The sequence below is a fragment of the Podarcis raffonei genome, chromosome 3 (assembly GCF_027172205.1).
Source record: "Podarcis raffonei isolate rPodRaf1 chromosome 3, rPodRaf1.pri, whole genome shotgun sequence".
NCBI lineage: Eukaryota > Metazoa > Chordata > Lepidosauria > Squamata > Lacertidae > Podarcis > Podarcis raffonei.
This window is the reverse complement of record NC_070604.1, coordinates 49,559,330-49,577,544: the sequence shown is the minus strand read 5'-3', so window position 1 is coordinate 49,577,544 and position 18,215 is coordinate 49,559,330. Positions and strand designations below refer to the sequence as shown.

Below are 18,215 nucleotides of genomic sequence, written 5' to 3'. Positions count from 1 at the left end.
GGAAATGGCTCTTATTGTTGTCATCTTAACTGGCCACATCCCTGCAATCATTTTAAAATCACAGTCAGGCAGATGTAACATTGGATATGGTCATTGATTGCCACCTATAATACATGACCATTCTTACTTTAGTCATGTTCTTTGCTAGTGTTACAAGAACCTTATTTGTGTCAGCAATATTTTCAAAGCGTCTAACTCGATTACATTTTCATTTACACAGTTACTATAACTTAGATGCCGTCAGCCATGACAACATGAACAAGTTCCTTTCAAACCTTGTGGAGAAATCACTCGTTGATCTGGAATACTCTTACTGCATTAAATTAGGGGAGGTAAGGCTAATTTATACTTCATAAAAAGACTGACAAGAACTGGGCAGCAGTAATATTTATTAGGGATTATATTTCATCCTGATGTTTGTTGAATTATGAAATACATGTAGGCTGCTGTGCGACCTCCCGTTGCAGCTACTGAGGTTTTGCAGTTCCTTTGGCATTTGAACCAGTAACATGCTGTTAAATGTATTTGTGACTCAGATCTCGCTATTGTGAAATTTTTAAAACATAACACCTCCATTAGAATACTGCATAAAATGTGCTTACCTCCAGGAAAGCACTAAGCACCTTGAATCATATTTATCTAAAATATATATATTTCCCCATGTGTAACAGGACAACCACAGCATTGAACCTCTGACTCATGGCCGCATTGCGTCATATTATTATTTGAAGCACCCAACTGTCAGGATGTTCAAGGATCGTTTGAAACCCGAATCTAGTGTTGAAGATCTGCTCTCAATTCTGACAGTAAGTTGCTATTTTGTTTGATTAATTATTGGATTAAATAATTCTTAATCCAAATGAAGTAAATTTTTAGCTCATCCAGCACTATAATGAAATGGGACATACAGATGTGAAGACCACTCCCCAGGATATTGACGTACCTATTGCAATCATTGGTGGTGTAGCAAAAACATTTGCTGGGACAGCCTTGTTTTTCTCCTAGTCCTTCCATTTCTTTGTAAACTAGATGAAGTTCTGAAGTACTGGAGCACTGATGATCACCTGTATGTTGTGGTTAAATCATCTGTTATGTTTGTGTCCAACAATGTCACTCCATTAGTGAAAGGACTCCATCAGGGGAAGACAACTGAGACAATTTTTGGCAAATTCCCTTCTTCCTCTCCCCCCACCCACTGTAGAAGCACTCTCCCCTAAATATTTTCTGGAAGGTGAAGGACCCTTCGGATTAGGTTGCTGTAGGGAAAAGGGAGAAATTGCAGTAAGATGTCTGCCTGCCTTTTCCATTTGTAGAGCGATACAATTGACTGAAACCCTTTACATTTACTTTGCAGCAGACAAGAAAATAATATAGATTCTAGATAAATTAGAATAAAAGGTCTTGATCCATTTTAATTTGAGAATCTTTAAAGTAAGATACAGTGATTGTATTGGGACGCAGGTGGCGCTGTGGGTTAAACCACAGAGCCTAGGACTTGCCGATCAGAAGGTTGGCGGTTCGAATCCCCGCGACGGGGTGAGCTCCCGTTGCTCGGTCCCTGCTCCTGCCAACCTAGCAGTTCAAAAGCGCGTCAAGTGTAAGTAGATAAATAGGTACTGCTCTGGCGGGAAGATAAACGGCGTTTCCGTGCACTGCTCTGGTTCGCCAGAAGCGGCTTAGTCATGCTGGCCACATGACCCGGAAGCTGTACGCCGGCTCCCTTGGCCAATGGAGCGAGATGAGCGCTGCAACCCCAGAGTTGGTCATGACTGGACCTAATGGTCAGGGGTCCCTTTACCTTTATCTTTACCTTTACATTTAAGTGATAGTACAGGAATGTACAGATGTTGAAAGTAAAGTATTGTTTTCTTGGAGTAATTATCTTGATTACCCTTTTATTCAAAGAAATATTTCACACTGCTGAATATTGTTAGACGTCATGTTGTAATGATGGAAATTTCTTTCATGGTTTTAATTTTAAACTATGTCCATGCCAGCTTAATGTATTGTCTGGCAGCCAAAGGCAGCTGTTATGAAAGATGGAGCACATGTTATACAGTAGTATAATTTTCTTTTTAAAAAACCAAAAGCCCTGAAACCTATTGGCCAAGATCCAGAGAGCTACTTTGGGCACACCCTCAGTGGAATTTGTGACTCTTATCCCTTTGAACAGCAGAACCCCATTCCATATCACTAACCACTTTTGAAAGGCCCTTCAGTTTCAAAAGAAGTTTCACATGTGTCAGGGATGGCAGTGGGGGAGACATAAAATTCTAGAAATCAAAATCCAAAACTCCTTTGGGTGTGCTCAACTGCTAGCTGTGTGATTCTGTGGATTTGGTCCACTAATGAGACAATCACTATAATTTCAGCTCCCATTCCCCGCATTGTAACTTGTAGGCTTTCTTTTTGCTATCAGAAGTCCACTTGATCTTTAATTGTAGTTCATCTAGATTGTATGGTTTGACTTTTGACGAGTTGGTATGGAAGTTTCTGTCTTGGAAAAGGGCTGAACTAAAATTCATCTTAGTCCCTTGCCCAGTATGCCTGTGTGTGTTCTCCTATGTGTTGGGAAATTCTGAAATGGTGCAGGACAGTCTAGTATTATGTAAAGTATTATGGGTGATATTCAGCTGATTCTCATCATCTAAAGTCTGCACAAGGACTTCACTTGCACAGTGGCGTTTTCCCACCTCTTTGCCCCACCCCGCATGCTCACTCCAAGATTCGCTCAGTCAGGTGAGAAAAGTGCACAGAGGGGGAAGAGAGGAAGGATTGCTCATCTGGCAAGCAAAAATGCTAGCTCTGATGAAACAATCACTTTAGCACAACAATGTTGAATTTCTTGCCTAGTATGTGGATGATGCTGTATAAATAATATGTGACCATCTATATCAGCGGTTCTCAACCTGTGGGTCCCCAAATGTTGTTGAACTACAACTCCCATCACCCCTAGCTAGCAAGGCCAGAGCTCAGGGATGATGGGAGTTGTAGTCCAACAACATCTGGGGACCCACAGGTTGAGAACCGCTGATCCATATTAACCTGCAATGATATGGTAACATCCTTTCCCCAAGTCATATAAGCAACCCAAGGCTGTGGACTGCCTGCAGCATTCAGAGATCTTAAGGGAAGCCCACACAGATGCTCAAGCCATCCTCTGGTGACTTTGCAAGTGTGGATCCTGCTTTGCAAGCAGGGAGAGAATGGATATTTTCAAGCTTGGAAGCCCCATGAGACTCATGACTGGAATGTAGAAACTAAGGTGTATAAGCTGTTCAAGAGGAATAGACCAAACAGAAAAGAAGGAGGAGGAAGGATGTGTACACTTGTGAAGAGATCCATGACCTGGAGCAAGGAAGGCAGATAGAAAGTAAATGGATAGAAATTGAGAAGAAGGAAACAGGAGTGACTTTACTGTGAGCACCGCTGTAGACCTTCAAGCCAGACTGAAGACTTGGAGGATGCCTTCCTAGACGAGATTACCAGACATTCAAAAAAGAAAGATATTGTGGTCAGGGGAGACTTCAGTTTCCCTGATATCAGTTGGGACTCAACAGATATCGGGAACATTCTGCCAAGAATGTAAGGAGGAACTGATCCATGGAAGTACTGGGAAACTTGGGGGGAAATATTCATGTCATCCTGGGTTTCATGATACAGAGGCAAGGGAAAGACATGCACTCTGGACTTTAAGGAGGCTGGTTTCAAAAAGTTTAAGGAACTACTGTGGAGATCCCATAGAGATACCATAGAAAAGGGAGTCAAGATTCATGGGACTCTACGGTTCTATGATTTGATGAAATAAAGGCTGACTACTAAGTCCAGCCAAAACTTGTGGACCAAACCTAAGTGAAATATATTGGTAAAAGCCATAAAAAATGAAATAGCCTGTGGCTAACCTGGTTTAAAGTCTGCCCAACAATCAATCAGGATTCCTTTTCATCAAACATAGATTGCCACAATTGCTATAAATGAATTAACAGCTGTTATACATGAAGAAATAATGTTTTCCTTCCCATTGAAGAAGTTCAAGTTTTTTGAAAGATTGTTCAGTAAGTTGTTCTGATTTAGGTTTCTGTGCACTGGACAAGAATTTTCAGGATTGTAGTGAAATACATTTTTCATTTTGCTGCATCCTGAAACCCCTCATCTAGTGGGTACACACAGTGGTTGTATTCAAACACTGGCTTTTTGGAGAAATTGTATCATGTTTGTCATGCTTCATCATTCAAACTGGCCCCTCACACTTACTGTTCTTGTGAATTGTCCATTTACCATTCCAAAATGAGTAAGACTAAATCTCACATATATGTTGAATATTCAAGTTACTATAAATGTTAACCTAAAAGGTATAATGGCATTGAGTGAAGTATCATTCTACAACAACAATACATTTATATTGCTTAGATGCCAAAATGGCTTCTAAGTGGTTTGTGGTAATAATTTCAACTTAAAGACCTTTTATAATTATTTTTATATGATTGTTTATATAATTGTTAGGTAAACTATTATCCTAGCTTTTCTGGAAGTTGAGTGAAGTTTTTTTGTGGTAATGGTTTATCTTTCAACCTAAAGTTTAGTATTTTTTTATCATTTTTATGTTGGTTTTCATAATTATTAAATAAGCTACTCTCCCAGCTTTTTTTTTACCAAAGGTACAAATTGGAAGTTATAATTGCAATTGTTTGCTGTGTTGAAGGCACTTTAACAGAATTATCACCAAGCTGTGTTTTTCTCTCTCTCTAAACACCATGCATTAATGAGCTTTATAATTAAGGGAGTCACTTCACACCTCTATTGTTAACCAGTGGCATTGCATCTGCCTTGCTCCATTGATGCCCTTCTCACTTACTTATTGGAGCATTTAACAGTTTTGGCAACAGGGAATTACATGGCATGGGGCAAGTACTCTAATTAGATGCAAGTGAAAGTCCTTGGGGAGATGAATATTTAAAAAGTAATTTGAAGAATCTCTTAATGATGCTGGCAGCGAAAAATGTGGGCCACAGTGAAAAAAGGCATGTCAACATTGCAAAACATGGGTGCAGTAACAGTTGTGTAGTTCACAATCTATTTGTAAGGTTTTTATTTATCTTGAATACGTTAGAGTAATTCTTTTCTAAAATGCTTTAACTTTCAGATAGAGTGAATGGTCTTTCTATTTTGTAGCTTTCAAAACTGAAAACAACTTGTAAAGGATTATCTATATCCTATTAGCAACACACACATCACAGAATGCTGATAGCCCTGCATGCTGAGGGCTCACTTGGGCAGGAGAAATATATCTACCCATGTTAGATCAATCTAGCTTACCCACATGGAGTGGGTGGGGAGCTGAGCCTCCCTCTTCTCCCATACCTTTCTTTAATGATGGTAACTTAAGGCATAAGGAGATAAGAGAGGCTGGGGAGAAATTAGAGGCATTGATCTTTGTGTTTCCCCTGGAAAGCACTAACACATGCACACACCCAGTCTCTCAAGCTAAGCTGCATATTTCTTAATAGCTCCCTGATGTTGTCTGTTATTTTAACTGTATTTAGCAGTATCTTAAGCAAAGAAGGGCACTGGCTTCATGGAACTGACCAGGCACACTGATCCTGGAACTTTCAGCAAGCTATAAGTTGTTGATTACTTGGACTCTGTTATCTATTTACAGTAGCAGCATCTCATTGCCCCAGTAGAACTTAAAGCCCAGGCTGGCAGAATACAGTGAGAGCTGCTCCTTCACATATTTGGGGCCCAAGCCTTTCAGGGATTTTAATGTTAGCATCAAAAGCTTGAATTGGGCCTGGTGGCATATTGGCAGCTAATGCAGTTCATGCAGAATTGGTGTTTTATCGTTCCAATTAGATACACCACTCACAACTCAGGTGGTCACATTCTACACTAGCTGCAGCTCTGGGTTGTCTTCAGATGCTCATTGCAGTAATATAATCATGAGGTTAATTGGGCATTTATCCATTTTCACCTGCAAAACCAGTGCTCTGACATCCTCTGGCATACCCGTAAGACCTGGGCATAGGCACCCCATTCCACTGAACCCATCTAACCTCCAGAGATGGATTGGATCAAGGAATACCCCCCCCCCAACTAAAAAACTGTTCAGTCTCTATATAGGATAGGCTGTTTCCCCAATTTCCAGACATAGTAACCATCTCCCAATAGCACCTAGATATTATTGAAGATTCGCCTTCAGTTTATTGGCCCTCTTCCAGCCCATTACTGCTTTCAGAACATGGTCCAAGCACTTGTACTGCCTCACCTGATTCTGATGGTTTGGGGAGATGAAGATGGGTATCAACCACATCTCTATCTGCATTACTATTTGTCAACTGAAACTAAAGGTCCCATCTTCCAAAGTCCATTGAGGGGGCCCAATGCGACATCCTAGTGTTGCTCTGCACCAGGCTCCGCTTTTGACCTCAACAATGTGAGCGTCAAAAACAAAGACTGAGGGAGCCCAAAGAGCCTCAGTGCCCTGGAGCCAGCACCTATGACTGAAACTGTATCAGGCATAACTACTCTATGCCATTGCAGCCACATAACTCACAAAGAGTATGGTGCGTCTTCTATTGACTTAAATGTATAACTAATATTGAAATATTCTGGAACTTTTGAATTCTGCTTAAATCTAAGTACTATAGCTTTTACTGATTTGTAGCTCAGGTTTTGAAATGTGTTTACAGTAGTGCTCACACATAAATACATTTGTTTTGGTTTTCCATAATCTGAGTAAATGGGGCAGTTTTCCAAGCTAAAGTCATCTTTCCAGAATATGGTGGCATTGTGTATTTTTCAGTGCATGCATTCCATAGTCCCATGACCTTAATTCTGAGTGTCTCCCCAGACACAAGTAATTCCATCATTGCTTTTTTCTCCCTTTTACTTCTAAAGCTAACTTTAAACTAAAAACACCTGGTGTTCTCTGCCTTCCCAGCAAAGCACAATCAGTAGGTAAATCAAGATGACAATGCCCACCACTCATTGCTGACTGAATGTGGCATATCGTATTTTTCATGCAGCACAGAATTCGGGGGTGGTGAGAGGGATAGAGAGAGGAACCAAGTTCAAAAGCACAAAACCCTGACATTTAGGAAACAAAGAATATACATCACCTTTCTATGCTCATTTTTAATTCAGGGTAAACAAATGTTTATCGTTCTTTTGCCATGGTCTAATTTCACTTCTCTTTAAACTAGCTGATTTAAAAAGAAAGGTAAAAGAATATTGAGATAAAGTAAGATGTAAGAGTTTTATGGTGAAAAGTATGACCCATCTGTTTCTCTGTTTCTTATAATGGAGGTCTAGAAGTGATATTAATGCCTGTTGGTAGAAATCATCATAGTGCTAAGTAGGGTGTGTATGCACAGATTCACTTGTGCAATGAAATTCCCCCTCTTCTCCCCTGTGGATCCTCTAAACCCACTGAGCAGATTTAGGGGGGTGCTGGGGACATGGAGGAAGACAAGAGATGGAAAGTTCCATTGCAGGAGAAGAGCTGGTTCTATGTACGTGACAATTTAGTTGAATCTCATTCCAGATCTCACCACCACCACTATTGTCTACCATTACTGGTAACTTAATTAAATGTAACCTTTAGCACAGTATGTTTTCTAAAACTAAAATGCATTGTTAATAGAAATAGGCTATAACTTAATTGCTTTTATAATAGAATGTTATTCTGGCCTTGCTGTAACTTACAAAGCTAGTCTAAAATTCTAAAAGAGCTTGCTGGATTTGTCACTTTACCCATCTTGTGACACATGTTAGTGAAGCATGTTGGTTTAAAAAAAAAAAGGAGTATGGTCCATTTTCCATGTAACTATACAAGACTGCCTTGTGCCTTAGACGTGTTTATTTGTAAGTTACTCCCATTGATTTTTGTGAGAATTTGATCCCAAGCAGTTTGCCTGGCATTACCCCTTCTACAAATAAGATAAAATTTGATTAATTTTCAATGCCATCAACTTAATTCCTTCTGTGTTGCTTTCACTATATTTCATAGCTTAAATGAACTGCCCAATTCACGACTTGGAGAAGGGTTTCCGGCTTTTGTATGATAGATAAGGCTATATAAATCAGCATCCGCTTGTGACATTTTTGTTTTGGCAGGTATGTCCAGACATGTAGAAGTTACATGTGTTTTATCAGTCTTTTGAATGCTTTTATATACTTGCTTTTAACTGTTTCTTACTGAAAATTCTAATGTTTTATTTTATATTTTTGTAAACTGCTTAGAGATTTTCTTGCACTCAAGCAGTGTATACATTTTGTTAAATAAATAAATGTAGAGTACCCCAGAGCAATCGTGTTGGAAATGGTATGATTCTATAGAAAATAGATTAAGCACTTGTAAGTCTTCATTAAAAGATTCTTTTAATATTTATCTAACTGGTTCTAAAAGATGTTAGTCGTGAACGCTGTGTGAGCCATAAGAATGCATGCTTGCCTTCTCTCGCTTTGCACAGAGCAGATGGATGCTTGACTGCCTGCTAATCCACAGCTGGAATGGTTTCAGCATTTTCCACGTTGCTGGGTTAGAGTGGCTTTTCTAGTGGACTGAGAGGGCAGCAAGAGAGGGATATCATTATTCATCAGTATCCCAGTGGGATCGCTGCCAGCAGAGATTAATTTTTTCTCTTATGCTTGTAAAACAAGCTCAGGTGGAGTCTCTAATCCTCAGGGCACGGGTGGCAGATCAAGGAAGATGCTACAAAGCTAGTTAATTTTCAGATTCTAGGAGAAACAGAAGCTCTGTTAGATGTATAAATACATGATTGCAAATTTAAGTAGCTCAAATCCAAATGGGATCTTCCCAGACATCTGGTACTGAAAATCTCTTGTTTTTTCTTTGTTGTTTTTAATAGAAGTTCTTGCAAGTTTGAATCACAGCAAAAGTAGCTCTCTTCAGTTATCTTCCTCTATTATTCTTGGCAGATCTTGTCTTAATAGTTAGATTTTTTTCTTTTTACAAGTGGCAAATAGAAATGTTAGCTGAGTAGAAATATAGAGCTTACAGGTCTTATCAAATGTCAGTATTGCCAGCCCTTTTACAAAACTGCCAAGTTCCAGGTTATCCCCCTCCCTCCCTCCCCCCCAAAAAGTAGCATGTAACCCCATTATTTTAGAGGATATGGCTCAGTGGGAACATACTGTACTCCTAGTAGCTCAAAACACCTAAACCAAGCTAATGAAATAGAGATTCATTCTTTATTTACAGAGCCTAGGACTTGCTGATCAGAAGGTCGCAGTTCGAATCCCCGTGACGGGGTGTGCTCCCACTGCTCGGTCCCTGCTCCTGCCAACCTAGCAGTTCGAAAGCACGTCAAAGTGCAAGTAGATAAATAGGTATTGCTCCGGCGGGAAGGAAACAGCGTTTCCGTGCGCTGCTCTGGTTCGCCAGAACCTGCTTAGTCATGCTGGCCAATAAAGCGAGATGAGTGCCACAACCCCAGAGTCAGTCATGACTGGACCTAATGGTCAGGGGTCCCTTTATCTTTACCTTTATTTTCTCCTTAAAAGTTTAACATTGCTTTGGATGAAAGCCACTTGCTAATATTGCCTGGTAGCTTGCTTTATACTCACCAAAACAATGGGCCAAGTTACTGGCTGATTTTAAACTGGTGTGGTTTTGTGAAATTTGGTAGTTAAAATAAGTTTTTGCTATCCTTGGTTTATCTAATAACCCTGACTAGCATCCAGGACCCATATGGAGAGGGAGGTATTAGCTTGATCAGGAAGACAAGTAGCACAAGTCTTTGGAGTGGTAAATGCAGACACAGGCCCCAACACCAAGCCTGAATGAACTGGATCCTAACTGCCCAGAGTCACCTGGACCCCCTGGAGACAGCACTCCTGAGCAAGATTCCCCTAAGGAACACCAGGGGCCTCAGACTCCCAGACCCAGCAGTGCTCAGAATGGGAACTGACTGAATGACTGTCCAAATTCAGTTCCTCAGTTCAGGTTTGAGCAGCCAGAAAATGAGGTGAGGAAGTAGGAACTGTGGCAAACAGGAGCCAAGACAAAGTCGATAAAAGGACAGAGACCTGTTGGGTGCTGTTGTGCTAGCAAAGATCAGGCAGCAACTGAGAGATGTTGTGCTAGTACCTATTTACACAGGCATTCCCTGAGTACAGGATTCCAACAAACCTATTTTTCACTTCTAGTTTCAGGATTTTGTCTTTAAAAATAAGTTTGTTTAAAAAAACAACAACACCTACCTACAGGCAATAGAGACTGTAAAACAGGGCTAGGGAACCTGACATTATCTAGATTTTGTTGCACTTCAATTCGCATCAGCCACAGCCTGCTTGGTCAATAATAATGAGAATAATAATGAGAATTGTAGTGCAACAAGTTCTGGAGAACAAAGGCTCCCATAACTGCTGTTAAAATATCCTTAACAATGAAGATAATTGCCCATGTTTAGGTTTTGTTTTTACCAGTCCTCAGTAAATAAAAAATAAAAAAATTGCTGGAATGATGTAACTATATGTTTGTGTGTCAACCCTGAAAAACCTTATCTTCATGAGACTCATAGCTCTAAAATAATTTTTCAGTAGACAGTGCTGTCCTGGATATGTTTCTGTTGAAGTAAAATTCATTGGAATGAGTATGTTTAGCATCATAGCAATTGTGGGAAACTAAGAAGTGCACTGTATATCACGCCAATTTACGATGTTGGGAGTTGTGATGTTCCCAGCCTGCATCTGAATACTTTGAAACGTATATCTGGCACCATACAGAGGCCAAATAAGTTGAGTTCTTCACTTTACCAAGGCATATGCTCTAGTCTGCTTCCCTCTAACTTTCGGTATTTAGTTCAAAGCCTGAAACAAAAAGTTGACCGATTATTTCCTTCTGGGCAGCTGCTAAGCAAATCTGCTGGTACTGCTTTATTACTGTCATCAGTTCATACAAACTGTGCCAAAACAGTCTATTAATCTTAAAAACATGGGCAGACATTCTAATGGAACTGCAGTAAGTTAAAACTTCTTTTTCTCCTGACAAGTCAGCTTAAACCATAAAACCTAGACATTCTTTTTAAGTGTCCTTGGACACTTTATCAATGTATAATATAATATTGAAAGTTGTTTGGAATAAAATATTGACAAGGTTCTCGAGATCTTTTCTGCGCCATGGCATTGCGTTCATGTTTTCCAATGAAAAGTGTGGTCTGCTGCTCAAATACATAGCCTTCCCCAACTTGGTGCCCGGCAGATGTTTTGGACTTTCATTAGTCATGCTAGCTGGGGATGGATTGAAGATGGAGTCCCAAACATCTGGGGAAGACTGACGTAGGGTGATAAAGATTCATGTCTATGTTTTCCCCCATGTTGAGATTTTTTATGAATACTCTAGATTTTCATATTGCTTGTCCATCGCATCTGGTACTCAGAAAAGTATATTAACAGAGATTCCATTTAGCTATCATGGATAATAGCAGTTTTGTTGATACTTAGCCAGAAACCTTTCTTCAGATGCTTACAGTCCTTTGCATTCTTAACATCAAAAAGATACTAAAAAATGGGGGGGGGGGATTATTGTGGCATAGGAATCAGATTGTATCCTAGTCTTATGAAGACTTTATGCCTTATGCTGATATCACTTCAGAACCTTACATTTAATGCAGTGGTTTGTAGGAGCTTGAGGAAGAGTTTAATTTTATGTGAGGAATTAACGAAATTATCACATAAAAGTTTTGCAGAGATTTTCCAGGAGGTTGTAAAAGAAACTACCATGAAATTACTCTTGGTCTGCCTTCAAGGTTCATTCTGATAGGAATTATTCCCTCTCCGTTCAAATACATCCACAGGTGTAGCTTTTTCTTTTACATGCTTCATTGTGGCAGTGAAACTAATATCTATAAAATGTTTGTGAAAAAGGTTGCTCTAATTGCAGATCTTGTTGTTGATTCTGTGCTAAGTGTTAAATGTCATTTGTACGATATTCTAATTTCGCTATGGTGTAATGCTCATTACAGCATGGCAATTTAAGTTCACACCCCAAAAGAACTCTGAACTTTTGGTCAGTCTGCCTTGCTTTTAACTAAGTTTGACCTTCCTGTGCTCTTTCACAGTGGGAAAGGTCATTTGGATTCCTGATCCCTTGATAATTACAGATGCCATCCATAGTTCTCTGCACAGTTAGGTAAGGAGGTAAAGTTGGAAACTAAATAAACGCTCAGGGGGTTTTAAGGAGCCATAGAGATGTCTTGCTGTGCACAAATGTACTTCTCATGAGTGGCGTGTTATTGTTATTTTTAATGTTAATGGGACCAGGGTGTTAAAATATGCATTTAACATGCTTAAAATATGTGACATGTTATATGCATGGCACAAATTGCAACACAGGCAAGGATGGGAAGATGAATTCTGGCCGCATACTATGCAGCTAAAAAGCAGCCTCCAGTACTTTGTGTTTCTCTGAAACTATTGTGGGGTACTACAATGTACCCATTTCATTAAAAAAGAACTGGTAGTCCTCAGAACCCTCCCACCCAAAAAAAAGCAGGCAAAATTACACTTCTACTTATGGGGCAGTCAGAGGGCCTTGATGGGAACCAAAAAGGTGTCTGAATGTGCCACACTACTCATAAGCACCATGTTTGGTGCCTCATGTGCATGTGCCACAGTATCACTACGCACAGTGCTAGAAATTGTGTCATCTAACATGAATTTATATGTTTATGTGAGGGAGAACTTCCACAAAAACAAGAAGATGTAGGTTTGGGACAGCATGGAACAATCTGTCTTAGTGCGACCAAGATTTTACATGTATGAAAGGGAATCTTGTTGCCTAAATGCCATGGTCATATAATAGTAATTCCTTAATCCAAAAAAAGAAAAAGTGGATCATAGCACAGTCTGTTTTCAGCCACGTACTTTTCAAAGTAATGAATTGGAGCAGCTTGACTTACAGAAGTCATTTTCTTACTAAACTACTAAAGGCCGGAAACCAAACTAAGTTTTTAAAAGTTGGCCTGTCTTCTGCCTGAGGCAGGTCCTCCCTCCATGATGGATGGGAGGGTGGAGAAAGGAGTAGGAAAACAAGACTAGAACTGGAGCTCTCCATTTCTTCCCTTCCAGCTCCTTGGCAGGACTTGGGCTACTATATAATGTGTTTCAAAGAGTTACTGTCAGCAACTCCTATACGGCTGCCTTGTTTTCAGCCTTAGTATTCCAACGACACATATTCTCTCAGTTTTCATCTCTTAGAGCTTAGATCCTTCCCACATTCAGTCTCTTGACTGGTTCTGATCACATGTCCTAGTCTAACTAATGTTGCTTCTTCTTTCTTTCTTTCTTTTTCCTTTTTTGTCTAGACAGTAAACTTGTATGATCCAGTTTATATTGACTTTGGGAACATAAAGATTGAATCTCAAACATAAACTTATTTCATGCCCTTTGGACTGGTTTCAGGGTGCTGCAGCCCAGCAAATACTGCTTGGCAGAGGGAAATATTTGATTGTGGCTTTTCCATTCCTGTTTCCAGACTCTCAGAATACAATATGTATATAAGGGCAACATGAGATGGTGGGAGGAGCACGCATTTCCAAATATTGGAAGGGGAACCATAACCTAGTCTAGTGACCCCAAAGCAGAACCCATTACTTTTCTTACCTTCTCTCCCCCATAAGGTACCACGGCAGGTTCAGCAATACAAAAATGCAATGTTAAAATCAGTTTAAAACAGTTTCATCTAGAAGAACAGGAACTTATGGTTTTCTTTAAACCCTTGGAAGAGTTTGCCTTTTCGCTCAGCTTTGCTAAAACATTAATTTCATCTGAGCTTTTTTAAGAAGAAAAAACTTAAAGGCCAACTGGAGCAAAGCTATCCCTTTTACCACTAGCAAAAGGCTAACGGTCATCCACTGCTGGGTGAGGCATGATCCCAACATGACTGAAGAGAGAGCTCGGGTTTCAAGGCCTATTCATATCTTCTATTATGGGCAGTCAGCTCAAAGTATCAGGTTCTCCAGTGCCTCTCTTTCTCATAGGAATAAAATAACAAATGAACTGCACTGCATTTATTTGAATGTGGTATCCCCTAACCACATGCCACTTGGAGATAGGGGTCCAAGGAAATACTTCATTAAAATAAATGCATTGTCCATTTTGTTTGTACTGCATGCTATGCCTGGCGCTAAATGGGTATGTGAGGTCTGAGACTTGTGTTGGGTAGAGAGCAGGGGCAAAACGGTGGGGAATACTGCCACTCCCACCACTTCCTTCTGCTGCCACCGGCTCTGCTACACACCCTGCCGCATCCACCACTGGCAGAGAAGCGGCACAGCCATTGGCACTGATTTGGGGCAAGATCACACTGGTTTCAGGTGAGATCTCACCCAAAATGGTTGTGATCTTGCCCAAAATGGTGGCACTTCACCACCGCTGACAGAGGTGACAGGGCACCCATGGGCATGCTGCCTGGGGGGCTTCTGCTACCTGAAGCAACATCCTCACCCTACCTAATGACTTAACCAGTATCGGTTGAGAGTTTTCCTAGCTTGTGATGCCTAGACAGGCTCTCAAATGATTTGGTGCTTGCCGAGAGTGATCGTGCCAAAGACCTTAAAATCTCCCTGAAGGTACAAACAGCACATTGTTTAATAGAGTCAAAGCAAGAGAAAGCACATGACATGCACATTTATCCCTTAAAACCCTTACATATTTATATGACACACTCGTATCTGTCCTCAGTTTGAGGGCTGTCCTCACTGTGCTTGAATATGTGCCAGAACAAGCAAAAATTTGTTTATGTGCTTCTAAAACGTCAACATCCATGTGCAATATAAAGTTGGAACCAGAAGGCCAATCTTTTTTTATGGACTAGAAATAAACTCCTCTAAATAGAAAGTTGTCAGAAGAATTAACTGATACAGACCTAATTTTAACCAGCGGTACTACTTGGTGCCACTGGAACAGCGGCATTTCCTTTTGCTAAGTTTGTTTGCTGCTCATAAATCTGTGCCTGACTTAATTCCATCTGTTTGCTAGTACACATATGTATGGGCTTATAAATCAAGCTTGCACTTAATGTGCTGTCCAAGAGTTGAATGATAAAGTATTGGATGGTAATATGAAGTATTGCTAGTAAATGGGAGTTTTTTGTCAGATGTTTGATGACAAGGGTGGAAAACAGCAAAATCCAAAATGCGCTGTCTTGTTTTGCTTCCTTTCCTCTGAGATAATAAAAGTGAGATCGTACATGTAAAAGCTATTACAACACATTTCTCACTTGCTTTTCTTCTGGGTGGATTGTGCACTGTGTGTGCATTTAGGGGGCAATCGTATGCAAAATGTCAATTGGTTCATGCCTGTACGCAGCTCATACTCAGTTTACTTTGTGCCAAAAAACTGAGCAACAGATTAGAATTGAGCTTTCTCTCAGTGGTTTCTCCTTTCTTGTTTTCCTCTTTGGTTTCTTTTCCTTTATTTTAAGACAGTGGCGTAGCGTGGGTTGTCAGCACCCGGGGCAAGGCAAGTAATTTGCGCCCCCTAACCCGTGGATTTGCGCCCCCTAACCCTACCCCCCAGATGTTGCGCCCGGTGCGGCTGGCCCCCCCCCGCACCCCCCCCGCTACGCCACTGTTTTAAGATACCAGCTAAGGACCATGTAACACTTTCCCCACAATAATCATCTCCTTTTAGGCCTTAGATTTTGATCCACACACATACCTTTATGCTAAGATAATTGGAAGGAGGGGGTTGGATTGAGTGTAGGTGTCCCTCCCTGAACTTCTGCAGACTCAGATGTCCCCCTGTGAGCCACTGAACATGCAAGCAGATGTCAGGCTTGCTTGTGGTAAGCCACAAAATAAGGTATTCTGAGGGTAAGTCTGAGCTGGCCTGTCTCCACCTTGTGCAGCAGCTGCAGCTCTGTAGAGCTACAGTGGTGGTGGTGAGGAGTTAAGATTACTCTGTTAGTAAATGTGCTCTAACAATTGCTGTTTGGCTGGCTGTGTCTCAGACCAATATAACATTTCTGGGGGTTGATGAGACTGTGTGAATACAAAGGGATGTTAGATTATGTTTAGTACACTTTTAGTCAGTGGAATGTGCAGAGATTAACAGCCTGACATCATTAACAGTCAGAGCCAAGTGTGGCCATCCAGAAAAAAGTAGGCCATTTGGCGTTATGTACGTATGTTTTCCTCAAGGCACTTGTGATTTTAAAACTTCCTCTTGGATACATCTTTGTACCCCAGCTACTTAATTAAACACTGGCGTTATGTGCATGCTGGATTAATCACAGCTAAAGAAACAGCAAAGTGTATCTCCATTGCAATTTGAGAATTTGAAGCAGTCACACAATCATCACTGAGAGGATGAGTTGTGACAAAGTCAGCTCTTGTTGGTTTCCCCCTAGAAGTGAGTTTGAAAGCTGCTCTGAAACCTTATTGATTATACACTTCAGCTGCCTGGCTCTGTTGTGAAGCCTTTCTCTTTTTAGCGGGGTCATTATTGACCCAAAATATTCCCCAGTGTCTGACATACCTTGACCCCTTATCTAGCACCACCTTTTCATCCATGCATTGAGAATCCACTCCTGGTCCTATATGTAGAACAGATAGCATTTCTATAAATCAGGTGTTGAACCTGTGACCTTCCTGATGTTGCTGGACTTCATGACAGAGATGCGCAACCTTGCACATGACGTGGGGAAAGTGGAAAGGGAGATGCTAGAACTTGGGGTCATCAAATGAAGCTGAATGCTGAAATATTCAGGACATACTGTACAAAAATAGATACTGTACTTCTTCACAAAGCGAGTACTTAAACTGTTTGAGGACTTCCCATAAACATCTGGTTGGGCACTGTGAGAACAGGATGCTGGACTAAGTTGGGCCTTCGGACTAATCCATATTCTATAGTCTTATGAATGTTTACTTCCCTGCCTTCCTTGCCCTGTTGCTGAACTCACCTAAGTCCTTAAATTGCCTGACTCCTGACCATCTTCTCAGTGCTTTATTACTGGGGCTCCCTTGTGCTCACAGAGTAGTAGCTTGTTTATACACTCCTATGGCTAGTTTGTCCCAGTTCTTTTGCAACGAATTAGAATAAGAGGCCTCACTTCAAAAAAAGAGTGCATGGCTACCTTGAAATTCCAAGGCTAATCCAGTTCAGTCGGATATCTTAGCTGCTACGGACTGCAGAAGACTGCAGTTGCCACTACTACAGGTGCCACATAATACCCATTCTGCATGTGTAAGAATTCAGTTGTTTAGTATGGCATCACCCGCACTTTGGAACTCCCTGCCGATTGAGATCAAGCAGGCACCTTCACTGTACTCTTTTCAGCACCTGCTAAAAACATTCTTGTTTAGACAAGTCTACCCAGATGCTTAGAAAGTTGAGGTCATTTAAAATATGTTTTAGTATTTTAACTTTTGTATATATTTTTAATGGTTGTGAATTTTTCTCCATTTTACAGTTTTATCTTTTTGTAAACTGCTTTGAGTTTTTTTACAATCAAGTGGTGTATAAATTTTATGAAATGAAATAAATGCAACAATTTATGAGATTCTGCAGCACAGTTGTCATTAAATACAATTGACCTTTTGCATTCCTTAAAAAAGAGGGGGTCCATTAAAAATGTGTAGATTTGATATCACTAAACATCACTAGCAGCAAGATATTTCTTTCATGAATACACTACTTTGACATGTGCATACTCTTCCTTTCTGCACTGGTAGAGTTTTAAAATGAAACCTGCATCCTAAAATTACATAGATCTAAAACTGCATGCATCTGTTGGCAGTTTTGACCTCAAATTCCAATTTAAACATAAGTGAAAGCTGAAATCTGCCAATATTTCAATCTCTTAGTAAAGAGGACACTTTTGCACCTTCAGTAGTGGAAACAAGCTCCAGGAATGTGAGAGACTAATTTGGTTTGGCTTAAAAGCCTCAGTGTTACAAATTAATCAGCTTGGTCCGAAAAGTCTAGAACTCATTAACTTTAAAGGCTTTGCCGGTTCTCATAGCTGAACTTAAGTTTTAGCATAAATAAGGCTTTCTTTTGTCACCTGCATCATCATGGCATCCCACATCTCTTACTCACAGCCTGATCCAGTGCATATTTGCTCATAATTGAGTTCAATGGGACTTATTCCCTAGTTAGCCTGCATAGGATTACAGTCCTGCAGTGTAATTCTAGCATGCTTACTTGGGGGTAAGACTCATTGTATTCAAGCGTGCGAAGGAGTG

At 40.4% G+C, this 18,215-nt stretch overlaps 1 protein-coding gene across 2 annotated transcripts in view; it reads left to right on the top strand.

Moving 5' to 3' along the window:
* ASCC3 (activating signal cointegrator 1 complex subunit 3) overlaps nt 1–18,215 on the top strand; it is a 203,282-nt gene that overhangs the window by 159,295 nt on the left and 25,772 nt on the right. For both annotated transcript variants that reach the window (XM_053381539.1, XM_053381540.1), the window contains 2 exons: nt 221–332; nt 672–806. In XM_053381539.1, the coding sequence (XP_053237514.1) occupies nt 221–332; nt 672–806 (247 nt within the window). The remainder of the gene's footprint in view (nt 1–220; nt 333–671; nt 807–18,215) is intronic.